This window comes from Dichomitus squalens, assembly GCF_000275845.1.
Source record: "Dichomitus squalens LYAD-421 SS1 unplaced genomic scaffold DICSQscaffold_1, whole genome shotgun sequence".
In the NCBI taxonomy this organism is placed as follows: Eukaryota; Fungi; Basidiomycota; class Agaricomycetes; order Polyporales; family Polyporaceae; genus Dichomitus; species Dichomitus squalens.
In genome coordinates, this window is record NW_006766883.1 from 539182 (window position 1) to 559390 (window position 20209).

General features: G+C 55.3%; 11 protein-coding genes across 11 annotated transcripts; 4 read left to right on the forward strand and 7 right to left on the reverse strand.

Annotated features, from left to right (window-relative positions):
* Nucleotides 1-257: 257 nt before the first annotated feature.
* On the reverse strand, nt 258-666 carry DICSQDRAFT_164398 (uncharacterized protein; the record flags this gene model as incomplete). Its single annotated transcript, XM_007360039.1, has 3 exons — nt 258-402; nt 471-559; nt 622-666. 3 exons carry the CDS (start codon nt 664-666, stop codon nt 258-260), a joined length of 279 nt encoding a protein of 92 aa, XP_007360101.1.
* A 1981-nt stretch (nt 667-2647) lies between these two features.
* DICSQDRAFT_164399 (uncharacterized protein) lies at nt 2648-4638 on the forward strand (the record flags this gene model as incomplete). Its single annotated transcript, XM_007360040.1, has 9 exons — nt 2648-2733; nt 2789-3096; nt 3156-3331; nt 3383-3454; nt 3516-3894; nt 3960-4127; nt 4184-4231; nt 4284-4364; nt 4439-4638. The coding sequence occupies 9 exons, from the start codon at nt 2648-2650 to the stop codon at nt 4636-4638; spliced, it is 1518 nt and encodes a 505-aa protein (XP_007360102.1).
* Nucleotides 4639-5101: 463 nt separating this feature from the next.
* Nucleotides 5102-7149, reverse strand: DICSQDRAFT_130813 (uncharacterized protein). Its single transcript, XM_007360041.1, has 2 exons — nt 6660-7149; nt 5102-6603 (listed from the first exon to the last, which is right to left on the reverse strand). The coding sequence occupies exons 1-2, from the start codon at nt 7000-7002 to the stop codon at nt 5705-5707; spliced, it is 1242 nt and encodes a 413-aa protein (XP_007360103.1). The 5' UTR covers nt 7003-7149; the 3' UTR covers nt 5102-5704.
* A 706-nt stretch (nt 7150-7855) lies between these two features.
* On the reverse strand, nt 7856-9320 carry DICSQDRAFT_95061 (saccharopine dehydrogenase). The gene is made up of 4 exons (XM_007360042.1): nt 9129-9320; nt 8595-9071; nt 8270-8539; nt 7856-8210 (listed from the first exon to the last, which is right to left on the reverse strand). The coding sequence occupies exons 1-4, from the start codon at nt 9284-9286 to the stop codon at nt 8006-8008; spliced, it is 1110 nt and encodes a 369-aa protein (XP_007360104.1). The 5' UTR covers nt 9287-9320; the 3' UTR covers nt 7856-8005.
* Nucleotides 9321-9521: 201 nt separating this feature from the next.
* Nucleotides 9522-11142, forward strand: DICSQDRAFT_95063 (O-sialoglyco protein endopeptidase; the record flags this gene model as incomplete). Its single annotated transcript, XM_007360043.1, has 8 exons — nt 9522-9564; nt 9612-9866; nt 9931-10032; nt 10087-10306; nt 10359-10624; nt 10719-10794; nt 10858-10956; nt 11008-11142. 8 exons carry the CDS (start codon nt 9522-9524, stop codon nt 11045-11047), a joined length of 1101 nt encoding a protein of 366 aa, XP_007360105.1. The 3' UTR covers nt 11048-11142.
* A 93-nt stretch (nt 11143-11235) lies between these two features.
* DICSQDRAFT_75368 (nucleotide-diphospho-sugar transferase) lies at nt 11236-12396 on the reverse strand (the record flags this gene model as incomplete). The annotated part of the gene is made up of 4 exons (XM_007360044.1): nt 11236-11791; nt 11845-11987; nt 12050-12074; nt 12131-12396. 4 exons carry the CDS (start codon nt 12394-12396, stop codon nt 11305-11307), a joined length of 921 nt encoding a protein of 306 aa, XP_007360106.1. The 3' UTR covers nt 11236-11304.
* A 206-nt stretch (nt 12397-12602) lies between these two features.
* On the reverse strand, nt 12603-13381 carry DICSQDRAFT_130817 (ribosomal protein S28e). The gene is made up of 4 exons (XM_007360045.1): nt 13337-13381; nt 13240-13281; nt 13019-13167; nt 12603-12961 (listed from the first exon to the last, which is right to left on the reverse strand). The coding sequence occupies exons 1-4, from the start codon at nt 13337-13339 to the stop codon at nt 12949-12951; spliced, it is 207 nt and encodes a 68-aa protein (XP_007360107.1). The 5' UTR covers nt 13340-13381; the 3' UTR covers nt 12603-12948.
* Nucleotides 13382-13703: 322 nt separating this feature from the next.
* On the reverse strand, nt 13704-15354 carry DICSQDRAFT_95071 (lipoic acid synthase; the record flags this gene model as incomplete). Its single annotated transcript, XM_007360046.1, has 7 exons — nt 13704-13962; nt 14016-14194; nt 14259-14530; nt 14589-14646; nt 14699-14855; nt 14910-15105; nt 15152-15354. 7 exons carry the CDS (start codon nt 15352-15354, stop codon nt 13855-13857), a joined length of 1173 nt encoding a protein of 390 aa, XP_007360108.1. The 3' UTR covers nt 13704-13854.
* A 218-nt stretch (nt 15355-15572) lies between these two features.
* DICSQDRAFT_45959 (uncharacterized protein) lies at nt 15573-15810 on the forward strand (the record flags this gene model as incomplete). Its single annotated transcript, XM_007359742.1, has 2 exons — nt 15573-15660; nt 15719-15810. The coding sequence occupies 2 exons, from the start codon at nt 15573-15575 to the stop codon at nt 15808-15810; spliced, it is 180 nt and encodes a 59-aa protein (XP_007359804.1).
* A 271-nt stretch (nt 15811-16081) lies between these two features.
* On the reverse strand, nt 16082-17199 carry DICSQDRAFT_75379 (peroxisomal biogenesis factor). The gene is made up of 5 exons (XM_007360047.1): nt 17032-17199; nt 16857-16977; nt 16658-16800; nt 16271-16599; nt 16082-16213 (listed from the first exon to the last, which is right to left on the reverse strand). The coding sequence occupies exons 1-5, from the start codon at nt 17116-17118 to the stop codon at nt 16153-16155; spliced, it is 741 nt and encodes a 246-aa protein (XP_007360109.1). The 5' UTR covers nt 17119-17199; the 3' UTR covers nt 16082-16152.
* Nucleotides 17200-17528: 329 nt separating this feature from the next.
* On the forward strand, nt 17529-20025 carry DICSQDRAFT_95078 (fumarate hydratase). Its single transcript, XM_007360048.1, has 12 exons — nt 17529-17629; nt 17713-17769; nt 17830-17912; nt 17973-18129; nt 18185-18271; nt 18324-18427; nt 18481-18754; nt 18810-18899; nt 18962-19240; nt 19305-19368; nt 19421-19543; nt 19602-20025. The coding sequence occupies exons 1-12, from the start codon at nt 17597-17599 to the stop codon at nt 19739-19741; spliced, it is 1491 nt and encodes a 496-aa protein (XP_007360110.1). The 5' UTR covers nt 17529-17596; the 3' UTR covers nt 19742-20025.
* Nucleotides 20026-20209: the final 184 nt, after the last annotated feature.

A 20209-nucleotide genomic window follows, 5' to 3' on the forward strand; every position in this document is an offset into this window, starting at 1 on the left:
GCAACATACTTGACGGCGCTGACGGAGTGCTATATTGGTATAACCATCTGGTTATACGGCTAGGTTCTAGTCCACGAGAAGCAAGAAGCTTCGGGCTCATTACAATTACGGAATTGGATGTCGTAAGGTACTTTGCCACCACGCGTCGAGTGGGAATGCATGGCCGATCGGGCGTCGAGTAGTCGGGAGGGTGGCATCAGCGAATATGGGAGCACCGAAAGGGGGAGGGGGGAGCAGGTAGCTCGTGGCGACGAGTTCTACTCTGTCAACACGCCAGCCGCAGCGCGTTGCTGCTCGACCCTCCTAATGAGGTAGTCGCTCGCGTCGAAGAAGCGGCCGACGCAGTTTTCCAGACAGGTCTGCTCCTTTGACGAGAAGCTAGACGAGATGGAACCGACACATCTAGACACAACGAAAGCGGAAATGATTGGGACCTAGACGGTGCGAGAAGGAGGGGTGGGAAGACGTACTTGTCCCAGCAGAGACCAGTGAGGGTGTGGATCTGACTTTGGACCCGGGCTTGCGCCTGCTCGGTCTCGAGGAACTGCTCGAGTTCTTTCTGTTCGCCGTGCCTCGCCGTCAGCACGGTGTATCAATCGAAACGAAGCCAGTTGTGCGGACCTGAGATGTGGCGTCAAGCTTGGGGTTCGTCAAAGCGTCCGACATGATGCTGTGAAGCGAGATGAAGTACAGCAGGAAAGGGAAGAGGAGAGGCGTAGAGGGCGTCAGGCGTGACGCGCCGTTCCTGGTAAGGAGTCCTTCCGGCACGTGGCACAAATGACTGAATGGGGAAGCCACATAGACGCCTGTGTAAGAAGGAAAGAACGGCGCGAGTATGAACGCATGAATGCCCCTAAACCAAGCCTACTCGTCCACCGTTAATGGGAAATACGACGGCCCCAGGCTTCGCATTCCGAGCAGTCGCCTTTTCCGCGGCTGGCGGGGTTGTCGTGGTGAGAATCGAGCACCGGGGCTCCCACTAGAACCGGCTGTCGTGCGCACATCCCATTGAGTCCCGCGGGGCCTGAAGCCTTCTGTGATCATGAGCACAGCGAGACGAACGATTCTTGTCGAGGAAGAGCTCAAGTGGGTATGGGGCATGGAGCGCCGACAGGAGGCGCACTACGTGCCGCAAAGCCTATCGCGGGGCCGAGCCTCCAGAGCTACATAGAAGGTTATTTCGGCGGCGCAAGAAGCAATCCCGAGACCAAAACATGGAGCCGGTAGCTTTAGTTACTCTACATGTGCAGGGCCCGCACACCATGCAGACGTGAGGCGAGCCCAGCAGGGCTTCTTGAAGCCACGCAGCTTCGTCATACAGCATGCGACTGCATCCATTGGAACGGATGGAATACATGCATTGTGAGGCCAATCAATTACTGTAGTTAAGCGCGGTCAGAAAATCCTTTCGAATTGGGCAGGTCTGTCGGAGAAAGTGATTTATGCCGTCGGGCCCGACCATCCACCTTGAGGAATGCAAGATCCACACCACGTTCAACTTAAATCTGCCGAGTCGTGGAAATTGATTTAGGATATTTCTTGTGGGCTTACACGCATCGTATGTACTCGGATCTGGACATGTGGCGAGCATAAGCATGACTGCGGAGATGCGACATGAGTGCGAAGGAAGCAAACAAATAACACTATGGAGGTTTTAGATGCAAAGGGCGATCGATGGGAGTGCAGCTTGAGGTGCAACTACCTACAGGGTTATTTCGCGCGGTAACAGGCACGGATATCGGCTGATCACGGGAGCAGCGAAAGGTCGTGCCAGCGTAGAAACGCTCGGTTTCAGCAAAAAGATAGATCTATTGTTGACTGCGTCGGAGTCTCGGAGAGAAGGCCTGCGCAAAACTAGGCAGAATACTGGACTAGTGGCCGCTGTGCGAACAATTAGAGAGGATGGGCGAAGGGGGGGATGAGGAGCTCAACAGGCGAGGAAGGTTACCGGCGCGAAGGATGTTTCCTTTTCGGGGTGATGGGACATGGCGATTGCCGGTGCCTTGTGGTGGACTCGGAAGGCCTTTGGTGATGTATATGTAGAGGGAGGAAGACGATTAGTCGGAGGAGGACAATAATGCACATTTGCATCCGCGAACGTAGGGAGGGGGAGCAGCATGCGTGCGAAAATCGTCGAACGATCTCTGGGAAGGGGTGATGGGCGCTGGCTGGGCGGGGAGGGCGCCAGCGAGAGACGCCGGAGAAGGGGAGAGACGCCCGCGTCCGCTGCTTCGGGATTTTTTCATTCTGGTCGACGACGCCGGGCCGCAGCGTGCTAGAAGGCCCTCCCTCGCCTGTCTCCCGTGGTTGCCATCGTCTTCATTGTCGTGTGCATTGGACCCTTTCTGCCATAACAAGCCCTCTGTCGTCGTGCTCGGCACTTGCCTCTCGTCCCAGATTTTCCGCGCGTCATCCTCGCCCCCTCATACTCAGCACAAATCGATCGTCGACGCGGCCTGATGACAATCGGCAAGCACGACTTCTCGACCACCATTCTACACGTGAGATCCCCTCCAGATTCGACGACTTCTGCGTCTCTACCGACACCGATAAAAGGAGCGTCCACAACCGCAATCCTTGTTGACGCCTCGTGCAGTGAGGGTCAGTACTTCCGTATTTGCCTCGTGCACCGCTCTTCCTCCTCTTCATGGCGTCATCCAGCTCAACAGACCGCTACTCCGCCTCCGCCATCCAAAATATACAGGGATGGAACATCCACCAGGTCAACACTCCGTGAGTCTTCCCTTGCCGTATATTTGTCCTTACCACCCGCTGACTTTCCCGGCAGCGCACAGTACCTCGGCAGGAAGACCCTGCCAATTAAGCGTACCGACGCAGAGCCGTTGACCCGGGAAGACCTTCAATATGACCTCCTCTACTACATCTTCACCGACCGTACCAAGGCCTTCATCGACTACCTCGCTCCCGACCAGCCCGTCGTGAATTTCTGCGACCTCTATGTCAACGCGCTCTACAACTCCCCCAAGTGCTCCAAGGTGTTGAAGGATAAGATGGTCGAGACACCCGCTTTTGCCATCGAGTTCGCCAAGATCGCTCTGCTCACGAACGTAGGCCGAATCAACACCACGATGGCGTGTGAGCAAGAATCACCGGATCCCTGTTCGCCTCCGTATTCACCATTCGTTTATCTCCAGTTTTCCCAGAGATGAAGACTGCGCTGCGGAGCTATCACCCGGTACCTTCGCTCCAGAAGACCGATGGGAATTTGCAAGACGCACCTCGGATCAAGAACTGCCTCAAGGCCGCTCTCCTACCTTTTGAATTCAAGACTCCTCCTCCGTCTTCCCCGGCTGAAATCGTGGAGAAGACCGTAAGTGGGAAGGTCGCCAAGTTCCTGGAGAATTCTAACCATCTCCTGCAGCGGCAAGGCCAACTCCCCCCGACTAGCGTGGTCAACCTTATCTTCGTGCTGTCCAACTCTAATCACGCGATGGTAAGCTGCGCCGCCTTACCGCACCCGACCTAGCCCCGCTGACAGACCGTGGCAACCGCAGACGGTCGCCCAAAGGCACTTCGATCCGCCCGTGGAATTTTTAGATCTGTTCCTCCCAATCAATCTGTCCTCGTCGTCCCGCGCCCGCGTATTTTTGTGGCTCATGTATCACTATCTACAAGGCCCTGACAAGCCGAACCCGTTCGACGACGACTACTCCAGGGCGAACCCACCCAAGGTGCCGCGCATGCGGAGCCTCACGCGTGAGGAGCAGGCGCAGGAGAACGTCGATCCCCCGGATGAGGTCGAGTGGGGCAAGCGCATGAGCGCGACGAGGAGCAAGTTTCTCAAGGAGCTTGTTGACGAGATGGAGATGGAGAAGCGGCGCAAGAAGAACCCCCCTCTTCCGGCGCCTCCCCCACCCTCAACGTCCTACTCGAGTGAGTATCTGTTATCGCAAAATCCGTAGCCCCGCCCCGACCGTGATTTTGACCACCTTTGACAGTCCAGGAGATGGCGGCGTTCCGGCAGGCCCGGGCGCAGAGGCATGCCGCATCAGAGGGAGGGTCCGGCAGCCGTGGCTCGTCGCATTCTCATGAGGCGCGCCCGCACGGTCAGCCTGGACCGGGCGAGTCAAGCTCCCGAGCTCTCCCTCACCTGGAGGAATTTCGAGGTAATGCTCCGCGGCCACTGATCTCCTTGTCGCGCCGCTAATGGCGCGGTTATAAGGCGACGTCTCGGGCGAGGACCCCAATGCGGAGCGGAGCATGCTGCAGCGTAAGTCGATACTTATTACACGTGCCTACCACGCCGCTGAGCGGTATCCCAGAGGCGTGGCATGTCGTCAACGCCACGGACCCCCTCGATGACTCGGACAAGGAAGAGGATCAGCATGTCCGTGTCGAACTGAGTAAGTCCTTCTCAACGCCGCCCTGTGGCTGCGTCGAAACCATATCACGTTTATTGCTGACTGCGTTCCTTCAGACCGTCGACTTCGTGTTCTCGAGCGCTTGCGAGGCAAAGCGCCCACTCCGGAACCAGAATTTCAGGGACACCGTCCGGTACCTCCCCCGCCCCCTGTGCTACCCCGCCCAAGCGGCGGCGGTGGTGGTGGCGGCGGCGGCCAGAGCGAACAGTCATCTACCTCCACTGGCAGGCTGCAGCAGGTTCAATCGTGGCGTTAACCGCCGACACGCGTCTTCATGATCTCATCTGGTATGTGCTACTTCGAACTATGATGTTTGCCCAGGCTCACACACATCGCGCAGTGCCATCACTTTCTTGCAACCTTCTACGGCAGATTGGTGCCCTTCTTGATATCAGGCTCGCGCACAGAACACGCATCTGTGTCGATATATCTATGATTCCCTTTTTACCCCATCGACTCGCTGGCCGCCTGGTTTGCCATTGCTATACTTAGCAGTATCATAGGTAGTGGTTATGTACGCTCTAATGACTGGATATGTATACGTCCATCTGCCACCGACAGCTGTGTAGACGTGTATTTACTCTACGCTACCCCTTGGATTCTGCGTCGGGATTGTTGACAGCAATAACACCATGTATCGCTATCATTCATATCTCACGTCCGTTCTGTGGCGGTGGCGCACGCCACCAGTGTGCTTCGTTCCAAAGTTTTTGTATTGTGCGATGGTGGTTTGTAGGTAAGGGATCGATGTGGGCACAGCCCTTGCATCTTCCCAGGATGCGGGGTAGGTAGGTATGTGAGTACATCGAATGGGCTATGGTGATGGCAAGGAATGTTGGGAGGTGCAACACAGATGAGTGCTAACTAGGAGAGCCTGCTCCGAGACGGCAATACGGCGCACACGGCGCATCGCGCGGCCAGTACTGGTTGGACTGTGCGAATGGCAGATGATGTGTGGATGTATGTTGGGAGCAGGAGGGGCGGTTCACTCTTGGCAGGCGCAGCCGGCCTCGAGCTCCCCGACCGCCTCGTGAGAACGCCAGCATCATCGTACAGCACCCCCAAGAAAGCGAGTCCCAAACCGGCACGGCGGGAACGAAAAAAAAGTAAGGGAAGAAAAACAAGAGAGGACAACACAAGCCTGAAGTATCTACAGAAGGAGACTAGTGAGGTAGCGACACAAGAATTCCGGAGAATAAAGATACAAGCAGTATCCGCGTCTCGAACCGTCCACGATAGGAAACATTACGACCAGTTTGTCATGATGGTAGGCAACCAAACAGAAGAAAGGAACGTCGGGTCTGTCATTGTTTATTGGCGCGTCAGAACGCTCCTGGGAGTTCCAGAATGGGGTGCGAGAATCCGATGCGGTTACGCTGAGGCAACTCGGGCGGGGCGCTGTGCCTGCGGCTCTTCCGCTCAGTCTCGTCCTCCATGTCGATCGCGCCGGGGGCGGGAACGGCAATTTGCGGAGGAAGAGTGCGGCGGCGCAGGCGCGTAAGCATGTTATGTGCAGTACGCTCGCGCGAATCCGCGCTGAACTTCATCAGGTTCGACTCCGTAAGCTCGACGGGGGACGAGGACGCGGTACGCGGGACCACGGTCGTCGTGACCTGCAGCCGTGGCGCAAGGGGAGACCGAGGAGAGACCGGAGGAAGGCAGGGAGTCGGCTGAGCAATCTCGACCTTAGGCGCCTCGGCGGCCTCCCTGGTCGGGAACCGCAGTCGACCGACTCCAGTCGGCAGCTTAGCACGAGCTCTCGCGGCTGGCTGTAGCGTTTCAGCCTTGGTAGACTGGACCGCGGGCTGCTCGACGCGAGCGGGCGTCCGGAGGAAAGATGGGAGGCGCATGGACGCGCGCGCGTGTTCCTCGTGCGCCGGTGCGGCGACGTGGCCGATAGAGCTCATGCGAGCAGTGATCTGATCGAGGGAGGGCAGCACCTTTCTTTTCGTGGCCGTTGCTGGGGTGGACCGAAGGGGCGCCTTGGGGTGCACATCCCCGGGGAGGCGGAAATCCACCTGCTCGACCCAGGGCTGGCAGGCAGACACATTCGAACGGCCAAGAGTCAAGGCCTCGAAGACCTCCAAAGGAGACTCGAGACCGGGCGAGGGCAGCGAGTAGTGGAACACGGCGGGCGATTCGGGAGGGGTGACTGGGATGAACGTAGCAGATGGCGACGGAGGGGCCTGCACCTTTGACAGGAACAGTGCACGACGTTCCACTGCGACGACGGCGATTAACATAGGCTTTTATGTGGCGTTAAGCATCGACACTCACTTTGCTTGCTCTTGTGCACCTTTAACGCAATCTCCTTACGAAGATCGCTCGACCTCTTACTTCCCAGTGCCGCATTCCGCTCACGCTGGGCTTGCAGCATTGCTTCGAATCTCTCCCTCTCCAGACCTTTGCCCGTCACCGGCGCGTCCTTGGGCCGCAGGGGCGACAGCTGCTTCGGCGTCATGCTAGACGGCGGAGGCGAAAGCAGCGATGGCCGGAAGCTCTCAGAGTCGTCGCTGAGGAAGGTGCATTCGGAGAAAGGAGAGAAAGGCTCCGGAGCAGGCTCCTCGGGCGAGGCAAGGGAGATGGAAATCTCGGGAACAGGAGAGAGGGCGAGAGGCATATTGACGCGGCGGATGGTAGAGAGGACGGGGTAGACTTGCTTGCAGATAGAATTGGGACTGAAGGGGCGACCAGCACCAGTGAACACTTGTGCAATAATGTTGCACCGGTAAGAAGGCCGGGGGCAAGAAAGTTGAGGGGAAGGAAAGGAAGAGAAAACAGCTGAAAGCTGGCACCACACGAAGCCCAGAAGAGAGTGAAGAAAGAGGGGAAATGAAAGATGTGGTGGGGATGGGAGGAAGATCAGGCCAGCTTCAAGTTGTGAGCAACAGGCCAGGCGCGAGGACAGCGAGCCTGGCACAGCTCACAGCACCTCATCTGCTTAGCCTGATCTCCCTCGGCCTCCACCACCGCAGCAACGCACTCAATGCCGCCCTCCATCATAGCAACCGCATCCGTTCTCCGGTTCTCGCACCATGCCGAGCCTCTTCCAGTTCTCTTGCGCCCGACCGCGACCTCGCCTGTCTGAAATCGTAGCTCAGACATCCTCTATGTTCAGGGGCTGCGCCACGGATGAACGTTGAACGCTATCCCGCAGTCGCCCTCATCCCACCTGGGCTGGGCATCTCTCTTGACGTGGCCGATCTCACGACGGACCGACTCTCTCTGGGCGCGCAACGATACTGATGGGGGTGAGACACTTGCAACATTTATGGCCGGATATACGTGCTGGGACTCCGCACAGCGTCTATAGTCTGTAAGACACCAACATCCGTGCATCAGTTCTATGATCATGCCGTACCCAGAACCATCGGTGATGTTATCGTGATGTTGTCCCAATTCCGTGTATCTCGCATACAGTCACGGACGTAAAACGTAGACAAGCCCAGCATATAGGTATAACAGAAGGCAAAGCCGACACTTGGAAGGTCACGCTAATGGTTACGGTGTCGACCGACGACGTTCCTGGCAGTACAATCCTTTCCATCTTTGGTCTATCGGAATTCCGACACATTGTACTCGTTGTCTCTATGGTATTACAAGGCTGCGCTTCCCGCGATTACTCATTGCAGACCCTCCGCCTTCACGGCCTCGGCCAGCTTGGTCCTGAATAGCTTCTCTGCCTCGACCCAGACCCGAGCCGTTTGACGGTTGGGCAGTTCCAACAACGATGGATACAGATTTTCGCTGAACTGTTCTGACGCCTCCCTGGGAAGCAAAGTTGGAAGATGGTCGATGGACACCATCGCTAGTGGTGGGTTACCCGCGCTGCAAGAAGTGAGTCAGCCGACATCACATGTCTCATTCGGGTCTCCACGCAGACTCACCCGACTTCTACTGGAACAGTAGGCTTGGCGAAGGTCGTGTTTATCGAGTATATGGGGATGGGATTGTGCGGGTTTGTTGTGTCGCAACTGACGTCAACGACTACCCGCAACCGCCTGTCTTTGCCGGCGGCCGCGATTTGTTGCTCCGTCAGGAATGGCGCGATGGGCGAACTGAGGTAGATGCAGTTGACGAAGATATCGGCGTCGAGGATCTCCTGGAACGGACCACCCTTGGCTGTCTCAGCCATATCCCACTTCAGGATGTCGTCCCTGGACAGCGGTCAGGACGATTTTAACGACACTCGTTGGGCAAACATGAACGTACTCCTCAACTCCAATCTTGCGGAACAAGTCGACTGCTCCCCGTCCACAGCGACCAAGCGCGCCAATGACGATAACCTTCAAGCCCTTGGCGCTGCCTCCGAGGACCCTCCTGACATCGTCGACCATCGCCTGCTCATTTTCGTAGGGCTCTAGCTGGCCCAGTGGCTTTCCAGCCTTTTCTGCAGCGAACGCGAGCGCACCTGCTGCGGCACCCGCAAAACCAGCATGGTACCCAAAGGCGGCCACCCGGCGGCCTTGTTCGTCGGTGAGGAACTCGAGATCATACAATGTCCCGTTCCCGCGGTAGAAGCGCGACAGGACCTTAGACCACCCGCTCTGCTGCTTGTAGCAGTGCGCGAACTGTATGTGGGTATGCGGAATGGGGGCGTTAGACTCGGGGAGCTCCTTCAGGCCAATGATCGGGATGTCCTTCGGAGCATTCGGCCACGAGTTGTTCTCGACCAGCTTGCACCCGACCCTGTTGTTAGAATAGAATGTAAGACTTGACTACAGCGATAAGGTGCAAGCTCCTCACGCTTCGTACTCCTCATCCTTGAATATCCTCTGGTCGTCGCGCTCCACGAAGATCTCGAACCCCGCATCGATCAGCTTTTTGGCTACCTTGGGTGTGATAGCTGTACGTCGCTCGAATTCCTTCTTTTCACAGCGGAGCCAGAGAGACTGCCTGGCCATATTGAACTACCGGATGGGGGGATGTGAGGAGGCCTCACAGGGTATTTTGGATGCGATTTTAAGAGATCTGCTCGTCCTCGAAGAGTCATTTTGACTGGGATTGACTCTGTCCCACCTTCTGTCCTCACGTGCAGAGATAAGATAAGATGTTCCCAACGATCGAGTACCGAGATTATGCGCGGCTGTCGCGGAGCTTCTTCTTGTGCTTGCACGGTCCACTCAATCAACATTTATCATGCCTGGAAGAGTCAAGAGGCGTTCACCACTCAAAGCTCCAGGTATGGCTGTGCGAGGCTGTACTACAGTCAGCTCACTAGTCAAACAGATCGGCCATATATCGCTCTGGGACTTGAAGGCTCTGCCAATAAGATCGGCGCAGGCATCATCAAACACGACCCGGATGGCTCAACCCATGTTCTGTCGAATGTCAGGCATACTTATATAACGCCTCCTGGCGAAGGTTTTCAGCCGCGCCATACTGCCTTGCATCATCGCGAGTGGGCCCTCACCGTGATCAACGATGCCCTGAAGAAGGCTGCGGTCTCAATGCATCATATTGATTGTATATGCTTTACGAAAGGTGGCGTTCATTCGACTACCATCCTCCAGAACCATGAATTCAATGGTTTTGTCATATCACGCAGGTCCTGGAATGGGTGCACCGCTCGTGTCGGTCGCACTGGTCGCCCGGACATTATCTCTCCTGTACGACAAGCCGTTGGTAGGAGTGAATCACTGCGTAGGCCGTCAGTTGCACCGCCAGCCTGTCTCTTAGAGGCGGAATCTCACACGAGCCTCAGACATCGAGATGGGCCGGCAAGTCACCGGGGCTCATAATCCCGTTGTGCTATACGTCTCTGGCGGGAACACCCAAGTCATTGCCTATTCGCAGCAATGTTATCGCATCTTTGGGGAGACCCTCGATATTGCTGTTGGGAACTGCCTGGATCGCTTTGCTCGAGTCATCAACTTGAGCAACGACCCAAGCCCCGGTTACAACATAGAGCAAGAGGCGAAGAAGTAAGATCAGAGGATATGATTCTGACGGCAGATTGGCTGATATCAGCTATAGGGGGAAACGATTGCTTCCACTACCTTATGCTACCAAAGGGATGGATATAAGCTTGTCGGGTATTCTCACGTCCATCGAGGCCTACACAACGGACAAGCGCTTCCGACCAAATGGCCCAACCGCGGAAGACGGAGACGATGTCATTACGCCGCAAGATCTGTGTTTCTCCCTCCAAGAGACCGTGTTCGCCATGCTCGTGGAGATTACGGAGCGTGCGATGGCCCACATCGGGAGCAAGGAGGTGCTTGTTGTCGGCGGTGTAGGCTGTAGGTTTAATCATGAAATCTATTCGACACCATCGTTGCTCCCATATTGACAGGGTCCGTTACCCATGCCGCGTAATTCCATTACGTGACTCAGGTAACGAACGGCTTCAGGAAATGATGGGCGTTATGGCAAGTGAGCGCGGAGGACATGTCTTCGCCATGGATGAGCGGTACGTAGGGCCCCTTGTCAACGCGGCCTGAAATTCATTCATTTCGATCACCCCCACATTTAGATTCTGCATCGACAACGGTATCATGATAGCACAAGCTGGCCTCCTCAGCTTCCGGATGGGTTTCGAGACCCCGCTCGCCAAGAGCACATGTACACAGCGGTGAGACTTTTCGTTGCCGATTGAGATGAGATGCAACTGATTCGCCCATAGATTCCGCACAGATCAGGTCCATGTGACATGGCGAGCATGAGTTGAAGGGCAATGGGGCCGATTGTATTTCTGTCAACTGTAGTGGTACGTAAACTTGTGTATCCATGGTGTGCGCCGAGTTCCAGAACACGCGCCAAATGGGCGACTCTTGCATCTAGAATGATGCGGCGTGGGGTCTATCCGCATACATCACCATACAAGCACGGACCGTACTGATGAACATGGTTTGTACCTTACATTGGCAACAAATCGGTTTACGATATCAGATTGAAACATTATGGTGAGTCGTTGAAGATGCTACGGGTGAGCAACATTCGCATCTACTAGCCTCCATCCTTCCGGGTCCATTTCCTGCATTTCCTGCGCTAGTTTCTCGTACAGGTCCCACCACCATCCATTGACCTCTTCAGAATCGCCCCCGGTGCCCCGCGGCGAGTTCCAAGGTTTGTCGTGCAGAATGTAGTGCAAGCAACGCACTTCGTCGTCGCTCCAAAGGGACGGGTGGATGTTTCGCAACGTCTTCAGAGCGTTGTATCGCCAGGACAGCGGTTTCCAACGCCCTCGGAAGTGATCCGAGAGCAGATCCTGGTCAGGGAAGGAATATGTTGGTATGGCGGGAGAAGTCGAAATGACATGGACGATATCTTGAAGAATGCTAAGCGACGGGTTCAAGACCACGGTGCCCGAGTTCAGTTGCTTATATGGACGGGGACTGGTGTCGTCAATGGTAGGTGGGTCGCTGGTGGGAGTCGTCACGGCTGTGTGTGCACAGTTTGCTGGTATCCTGTAGCGTGGATTGGTATACGCTCACGCGACGCGTTCCGGGAATATACTGACCAGTCGGCGGGATAATGTGGTATCTTGCGCGGGTTGCACGCACACACATGAGCAGCCGCAATCCAATCGCGTTCCAAGGGCATTTCCAAGAGTTCATCCATATTGCGTTTCACGATCATGTCCGCATCCAGAAGAACGACTCGCTGCAGAAGACGACGCATCAATCAATCGTCTTTGTGGTGAGGAGAGCGAAACTGAAACGTGCATCGTATTCAACAAGCTCGAAAGCCCTGCGAGGGAAAGGAAGATGAGCTAGCCACGTTCAGAAATGACCCGGTTTACGTACCGCAACTTCGTCCACGTATCGCGGAACCTCGAGTCATGTTCGGTTAACTTGTGTGTACCTTCCTCGGGGTACAGATGATCTATATCTCGGATGATGATGCCTCGCTTCGCTATGACAGCTCGTGCTTCGGCTGGGAGGCTGGGCGTGACCATCGCCACCAAATGATACCTCGACCCAACCGAGTGCAAGCATTCGTTGAGGACAAGTACCCCTGGCAGGTATGCCGGTGTGGTCAGTAGTGTAGCGTAGGCTGCCTTGCAGGACATGATGGGCTGCCGGGGAGTATAGAGGGTGGTCCTGGGCTTGAGAAAGAGCAAACGATCGTCACCTTATAGGATGACTCAGAACTCACGGCCTACAAGGCATGATAAACCTACGGCCCAACGAACACATCTATCTAGTATCGTCGTATGTTTTGGGGCACGTTGATCGATCATCGCTGAAATTATCGGAGTGTGGAGTTATGCCATCTTTTGGGATCTACAGTGCACGGATGTAGGCTTTATATGAGCGCTGGGTTGAGACGATTGGAATTGGAAGACGAGTCTAGGGTGGAGAGACTGGTGCGAAGCCACCCTGGTGGCCGTCGAGCGCCCGCGCTCAAGCAGCGTTGTGGAAACTGTGGAAGGCCTTCTGGCGACTGAGACACACGCGAGGCGCACCGATCCAGATAGAATGGAAGCGGAAGGTAGCGCGCAAGTGATCAATATGAGTCCGGCATGAGGCTCATGCACATGATAACATTGGCATGATCAAACAGATGCGTCGTGGGTGCGAGGGAAGAGGAATGCAACAAGAATAAACCATATGATAGCAATCTACCGGAGGCGGCTGGGCGAGATCTGGGTGAGCACTATGACGCATCGACAGACAGCAAGATAGACATACCGAGCCTCACGCTCACTCTCCAGGAGAGCCAGGATGTCCTTCTCCCGAACGGGTCCCTTCACGTTGCGGATGATGGTACGGGTGGGGTCATCCATGAACTCCACACGGACCTGCGTGACACCACCACGGGAGCCAGTGCGTCCAAGGACCTGTTTTGTAGAGGCCATGGGAGCTCAGGGTCAGGGAATGTGGACACGAGAGGTAGTAGCTAATGTCTAGACCTTGGTGACGGTAGCGAGCTTGACGGGAGCTTTTGATGAATCCTGCATATGCAATCAGTACATGCAGTCTGGATACGTTTGCCATAAACAAGCTCACCATTAGTGCTTATGGGGGGGCCAAGGACGGGGCTGGCGATGATTTGGGGTCGGTGTATTGGACAGAAAAATAAAGTTCACACTTTGAGTTGCATGCAACCCCGCCCGGCAAACGCCGAGGCTCTGTGGCTAAGGCGCTTACCCGACTCCCAGCTTACTTATGTATCACCGGGGGCGTCGACCTGTGGCACATCGTGTTCCATCGCAACCTAGTTGGGCATCCCATCGTAATCCCCTTTAGGAGGTTTGATAAAATCCTGTTATATGCTGATCTTATTCAATGTGCAGTATGCGGCTGGCGTGGGATAAATGTGGGACGCGGCGAGACATGGTTGTCTCAACGTGGCCCGGATCACGATACCTCTACGATGGGACACGTCGTCCTATAGTCCAATGCCCCCGGTGTATGTACAGGCTGATCACCATTGAGATCATGTGTATCATATAGAACAGCGAGCAGAGCGATTGTATATTAGTAGCGAAACGGTTGTAGAATGATCTATGTGGAAAATGCTATGACTATGCCTGAAGTTTCTCAGACTCGAGAACCTTGTCGGCGATGAGGTTCTTTGTACGCTTCTCAGTGCCCTTCCCTTTGAGGACGTTCTCAATGAAGAACTCTCCAGCCTGCAAAAAACACCCGATGAGCGTGGTGTCAACCTGGGGTACGAGGAGCGTACCTTGTAACTGCTGCGCACGAGAGGCCCACTCGCGACGTACAGGAAACCCATGTCTTCTGCTACCTGCTTCCAGCGATCAAACTCTGCAGGCTCCACATACCGATCGACCTTCATATGCCGCTTCGTTGGCCGCATGTACTGGCCGAATGTGACCACGTCTACGTCCACCTTACGTAGCTCTAAACGCAAGGCATGAGAACACATGTTGATAGCGCCTACAAATGAGGCAACCTCTGCGCTTACCTCGTAGAGCATCCACTACCTGCTCCTCGTTCTCTCCAACACCAAGCATAATGCTGGTCTTGGTCACACGCACGCCTTCTTCCTTAGCGCGCTTGAGAACGTTCAAACTCTGCTTGAAATTAGCGCGCCGGTCCCGAACGAATGGGGTAAGAGCCTCGACAGTTTCGATATTGTGTGCGTAGACATCGAGGCCAGACTTCGCGACTACAGAAACGTGATCCAAGTTTCCAGCGAAGTCTCCTGTCAGAGCCTCGACCAGAATCTGCGGCGCTCTGAGAAGACGGCGGGGTCGTCAGCTGAGAAAAGAGTTTCGCCGTTTCAGACACGTACTTCTGCTTTATCTTCATGATGGTCTCGGCGAAGTGGTAAGCACCACCATCCGCGAGGTCTAGATACTCATAAGAGCGTTTCCTCGAGTCCGACTTTGAAGTGATACTCACCATCACGGTCAACGCTCGTCAGCACGATGTAACCAAGTCCCCACCGACTGATCGCTTCAGCGGTATTTTCAGGCTCGTGAGGGTCCAAAGGTGGCGGGGTCCTAGAAGTCTTGATGGAACAGAACCTGCAGCCTCGTGTGCACGTATCTCCCATGAGCTAAATCTTCCATGAGTATGTGTGTGAGGAGAGTTCACATTCAGCACCGCATACCATGATGGTGGCAGTCGCGGCCCTCCGTCCCTCTGCTTCGGTTGCACCCTCCTTTCCGCCCCAGCAGTCCCCTATGTTCGGACACCGGGCTTCCTCGCAGACCGTATGCAGATTCAGACCCCGAAGGTCCTTCTTGATCTTGGAAAAAGAGGCACCCTTCGGTATACTTGTCTTAAGGTACGACGGTAGACGGGGCCTGGTGGAACGCCGACTATCAACTTCAATTCAGTCCTGGTGTAAACCATGGCACGCACAATTTCGCATTTCCCAACACGACGCGGTCAGAGACCCTGTCCGCGATGAAGTCGTCCAGCGAGGGACCTTCCTCGAGGGTCTGACTAAAGCTGTTCTTGGACGAGGACGGCGTGGCCAGACACCGAATTTGGGGCTTTACAGCACGGGTCGACCTCAGAACATTGGAGACATGGGGTCCACATAGTCTCATGCTGGTCATGTCGGCGGCCAAACAAACAGAAGAACGTAGGTCGAGAGTGGATGGGAATGCTGGAATCGTTGGGCCCGTCCGGTGGGGGCTAATGCCAATGCCGCCGGGATGCCCATTACGGACAGACGGGCGCTCGATCACGTCCAATCGCGACGGCGCGGTGAGCCGTCTTACATTCCCCCCCCTGTGTGTGTCCGAAGGGTCCCGACTGGCTTGTCATGAACACGCTCTCTCGCCGTGAGGAGGAGACACTGCTCAAGCAGACTAAGGCAAGTGCCCTTAAGGAGTGCGATTCCGTTGTAAAAGGTAAGGCAAACTTGCAGATATCCCCAATGCGACCTGACATCGTGTTTTTCTACCACAGAGTTCGCTCAGTGCGCGGAAGGACGAACGTTCTCTGTGGCATGGGAGTGTAGACAAAAGTACAAGGCAGTCCAGGACTGCATGCTTCAATAGTGAGCATTAGCTACCCTGGTCACAAAAACACGGACTGAGTCAGCTACAAGTACTGGACCTGAAGCTATGGCAATCGTTCGCGCAGAATATTTACGCCTACGAGAGGAACAGAAGAGAGCTGCGTCTACTCCATCGTGATGTGCATTTGCGGCCTTTCGATTATGACTCTACTTGGTAGGACGCCTGCCGCCGGTGTTCAGCTCTCGAATTTGGAATGAACTACCTCCGCAACCTCCAGTGACAGGAGCATCACAACGATCCGTCTCATATGCGCAATCGATCTATTGTATGAATGATACTAATATACTCAGGAGCATAGACAACTGCGGAAACAGAGATCATTTACTTCCTACCAGCGGCAGCGAGCCATTGTTGGCGCAGAGCCATCAAGGAGGTAACGAAACTGGGCAGAAGGGGTCAGCGGGTACCATTTCGATGATCTCAAACCCAGCCTACTCACCCAAAGATACCGAGAATACCGTCATTCAAGTTGACCAGACCGATGTTCGTCGCGGGAATCCATACGTCAAGGAGGTCCAAGATGAACTGGTAGCGCACATCCTCGCGAGCAGTCTGGAGGCTGCGAAGCTTATGCTCGCGCTCCGCTTCCGCACTCTTCTCACTCCATGCCTGGCCCTGAAGTTGCTTGACCTCGTTCGCGAGGCGGCCAGCCTTGAGAAGTCCATGAACAATGCTGAACACTATCCCAGTGAACCAGAACTGCATTGCACGCTTGTTGATCTTCTGGGCAGTCGATGGAGCTAGGTTGTAGAACTTGATGGAGTGCGCCTGCGAGAATGTTCGCTGAGAATGCGTTAATTCGAAGTCTCGAAATAGTATCACGTACCCAACCGATATTGTCCAGGGATAAGTACCCGAAGTAGCCCAGCTGCCTTCCGATTGCAGTGATACGCTCTCCGGTTTCACCAGGGGCTGAAATGGCTCGGAGAGCCGCCTGAGCGTTCTCCAGGGACTTGCCCAGCCGTAGGACTAGCGGAACGTCACGGTCACCTCGAAGACCGTCTTGGAGATAGATCGGCACTTACGCTTGCGGCCCAGGGCGAGATGGGACTTCAGCGCGTCCCACCGCGCAGCCTGAATCTTGTAGCCTCTAGCGAGGAGCGACCATGCGAAGAAACGTGCAAAGTATTGGATGGCACGGTAAAGCTGCAATCGACATGTTAACAGAGAGTATAGGCACGGTGAAGTATGAGGTCATACCTTGTCTCTCCCAATGGTAGTGCTGAGCACCTTCAACGACTGAGACGTGACCGGATGAAGGATGACCTGGGACGCTATGCTAGCCATCTTTCCAAGCTAGAAAGTGCTACGAGTAATGAGAAGGTGAGGGAAAGAGGCAGAGGTGTGAATGTACATATGCGCGACTGCAGCCGGCGATACCCCATAGGCGCGTGTACCTGGGGTATGAAAGACACCGACTAGTCATATCACGTGCAAATTCCGCGACCTCCTGTGATATCCCAAGGCGCGTTACGCACCCTCCAAGTACCCTCTACAGGCATAACGCGGTTTGAGCACGGTGTTGAAGTAGGTGTCGACGCTGTCCGCGAGTCCACGAATCGCAAACTCAACGGAATCGGGGCGAGGTTACCACGTCGCGTCCACGGAGAAAATCGGGCGATGGATCGGAAACAGACGGCGCGTGGTACGCCTCCGCCAGCGAATTATCGCGTATTTGTTCCCCACAAACCTACACGCCTGCACATCCTAGAGCTCTGAGAGCACTCCCGCTGCCCCCTTCTCCGTACTGTAATTTCTTGATAGAATGGCCGGACTTCGCCTCGCACGCGGTACTTTCGTGAGTCTAGGCTCGAAAACCGCATATGCTTGTTTGCTCATGTGATTTACCCCGCGCCGCAATGTCCGCCTCTATGCCTGCAGTCCCCATCCGCGCGTGTCCCCTCAACGCGTTTGTTCTCATCTTCATCTATCCTAATGGTACGTGTAGCTAACTGGATGTCTTGGTGATGAAGGAGCCTAAAAGCTGCCCGCATGTAGGAGCGGAAATACCGAATCGAGCGCGACACCTTCGGTGAGCTCCAGGTTCCTGCTGAACGCTACTGGGGGGCGCAGACGCAGCGGTATGTGTTCATATACACTGGCTTCTGCTAGCATTGAGCCATCGCGTTACTTGCTCGTAGTTCCTTGCAAAACTTCGACATCGGCGGCCCTCAAGAGCGCCTACCCGAACCCCTCATTAAGGCCTTCGGTGTGCTTAAGAAGGCGGCATCGATCGTGAACGTTGGCTATGGCTTGGATCCGAAGGTCGGCGAGGCCATCCAGAAGGCTGCTGATGAGGTGCGTGCACCTGCTTCTTATGGACATAGGGGTTGCACCGATCACTTGCACACAGGTCATCTCTGGAAAGCTAATTGATGAGTTTCCGCTGGTAGTCTTCCAGACCGGAAGCGGTACCCAGAGCAACATGAACGCAAACGAGGTATGTGCTGTCGTCTATCCCGGCGACATCCCTTTCATTCGTCTTCTGTCAGGTTATCTCGAATCGTGCCATTGAGATCCTTGGTGGTGAGCGCGGCTCGAAGAAGCCCGTTCACCCTAATGATCACGTCAACATGAGCCAGAGCAGTAACGATACGTATGTCTTCACCGCTGGCGGGTCTAAGGGGACAACATTGACGAGCAATACAGGTTCCCAACTGCTATGCACGTTGCCGCGGTTACCGAGATTCACCGCTCTCTTCTCCCTGCTCTGACCGAGCTCCGTGACGCCTTGGACGTCAAGGCGAAACAATTTGAGCACATCATCAAGATCGGTCGCACGCATCTGCAGGACGCAACACCATTGACACTCGGCCAGGAGTTCAGCGGCTACGTGCAACAGCTGACAAATGGCATTGAGCGTGTCAAGGACACTCTGCCTCGCCTCAGTCTTCTGGCACAGGGTGGTACCGCCGTTGGTACCGTAAGTGCCTTGCTCGCCTCGGAGACCACGGCACCCCCCTAATGTTGTTGAATAGGGCCTGAACACGAAGAAAGGTTTCGACGTGAAGGTCGCCGCCGAGATCTCGAAGCTGACCGGACTCGAGTTCAAGACTGCGCCTAATAAGGTAAAGTCCGCAAACCCCGTGCCGAAGACTCCAGATCCCATCTCACACCAACGCTTTCGCAGTTCGAGGCACTCGCATCGCACGATGCGCTTGTTGAAGCACACGGCGCGCTCAACACAGTGGCGGTTTCCTTGATGAAGATCGCCAATGATATCCGGTACCTGGGTTCCGGCCCTCGCTGCGGTCTGGGTGAGCTCCAGCTCCCCGAGAACGAGCCAGGTAGCAGTATTATGCCTGGCAAGGTGAACCCCACGCAGTGCGAGGCTATGACCATGGTTGCCGCCCAGGTCATCGGGAACCACACTGTGGTCAGCATCGCCGGCTCGAACGGCCAGTTTGAGGTGAGGCAGAGTGCCACAAGGTGGAAAGGTCCCGGAAGATAGTGGTCTGACGTGTATGTTTCAGCTCAACGTTTTCAAGCCGGTCATCATCAAGAATGTTCTACAGAGCATTCGTTTGCTCGCGGATGGTAAGATAGCGTTGCATCTGGATAGGCAGAAATCCCTTAAACGTGCCACTAGCTTCGCGTTCGTTCACGAAGAACTGCGTGGTCGGTATCCAGGCTAACGAGAAGCGTATCAACACCCTTCTTCACGAGTCGCTCATGTTGGCGACGATTCTCAACAGCCATCTCGGATACGACAGTGCGTATCAAACGTTATTTGTTAGCGACAAAGGGACCTCATTGTTTGTTTTGTGCAGATGTTGCGAAGTGTGCGAAGAAGGCGCACAAGGAGGGCACCACGTTGAAGGAGGCGACTGTCTCTCTGGGCTTCTTGACTCCCGAGGAGTTCGACGAGAAGGTCCGTCCAGAGCTGATGCTTCACCCAGATGAGGCGTGAGTTCGAGGCGCGGCGGTATATCACGTTTGGTCATGTCGGATGTGTGTGATGTGACAATGACATTACTACGGGTGGGACGAGTTGGCACCATTGTCAGGGGGGATCTCGGGGGTTTAGCACACGGTCATAGTAGAGCCTGCTGCGCTTCTTGGTTGGAATGCCATGTACGCTTGGATTGTATTGGAGGGTAAGCGACAGATGTCGCGCACGGACCCAGTGTCGGGGTGTGACAGGGGGCTGTGACACGGTGGGGGAAGAGAAGGAGCGGCAATGGGCAGTCCGAAAAGGGAAATCAACATATTTGTAGCAACACGAATCCTATGAGACTCGCTCGCTGGGCAAATTGCGGCTAAGCCGTCGCTCTTCGGGCCCAGCCCCACATCATTCCGCCTGCTTTCTTCTTCCCATCGCCCACGTCGACAACCACAGCGCCCCCGCCCGCGCACCGACACCGACGACACCCCCGCC

Bases quoted from the DNA above. Each gene is read 5' to 3' on its own strand.
- DICSQDRAFT_130813 (XM_007360041.1), bottom strand. From the start codon at position 7,002: ATGCCTCTCGCCCTCTCTCCTGTTCCCGAGATTTCCATCTCCCTTGCC. The intron at 6,604-6,659 runs GTGAGTGTCGAT...CCGTCGTCGCAG, and splicing joins GGTGCACAAGAGCAAGCAAA to TGGAACGTCGTGCACTGTTC.
- DICSQDRAFT_95061 (XM_007360042.1), bottom strand. From the start codon at position 9,286: ATGGCCAGGCAGTCTCTCTGGCTCCGCTGTGAAAAGAAGGAATTCGAG. The intron at 8,540-8,594 runs GTACGTTCATGT...ACCGCTGTCCAG, and splicing joins CGCAAGATTGGAGTTGAGGA to GGACGACATCCTGAAGTGGG. The intron at 8,211-8,269 runs GTGAGTCTGCGT...CACTTCTTGCAG, and splicing joins ACTGTTCCAGTAGAAGTCGG to CGCGGGTAACCCACCACTAG.
- DICSQDRAFT_130817 (XM_007360045.1), bottom strand. The intron at 13,168-13,239 runs GTCTAGACATTA...TCTACAAAACAG, and splicing joins AGCTCGCTACCGTCACCAAG to GTCCTTGGACGCACTGGCTC.
- DICSQDRAFT_75379 (XM_007360047.1), bottom strand. From the start codon at position 17,118: ATGGCTAGCATAGCGTCCCAGGTCATCCTTCATCCGGTCACGTCTCAG. The intron at 16,978-17,031 runs GTATGACCTCAT...TGTCGATTGCAG, and splicing joins CTACCATTGGGAGAGACAAG to CTTTACCGTGCCATCCAATA. The intron at 16,600-16,657 runs GTACGTGATACT...ACATTCTCGCAG, and splicing joins CCCTGGACAATATCGGTTGG to GCGCACTCCATCAAGTTCTA.
- DICSQDRAFT_95078 (XM_007360048.1), top strand. From the start codon at position 17,597: ATGGCCGGACTTCGCCTCGCACGCGGTACTTTC. The intron at 18,900-18,961 runs GTAAAGTCCGCA...ACGCTTTCGCAG, and splicing joins TCAAGACTGCGCCTAATAAG to TTCGAGGCACTCGCATCGCA. The intron at 19,544-19,601 runs GTGCGTATCAAA...TGTTTTGTGCAG, and splicing joins CAGCCATCTCGGATACGACA to ATGTTGCGAAGTGTGCGAAG.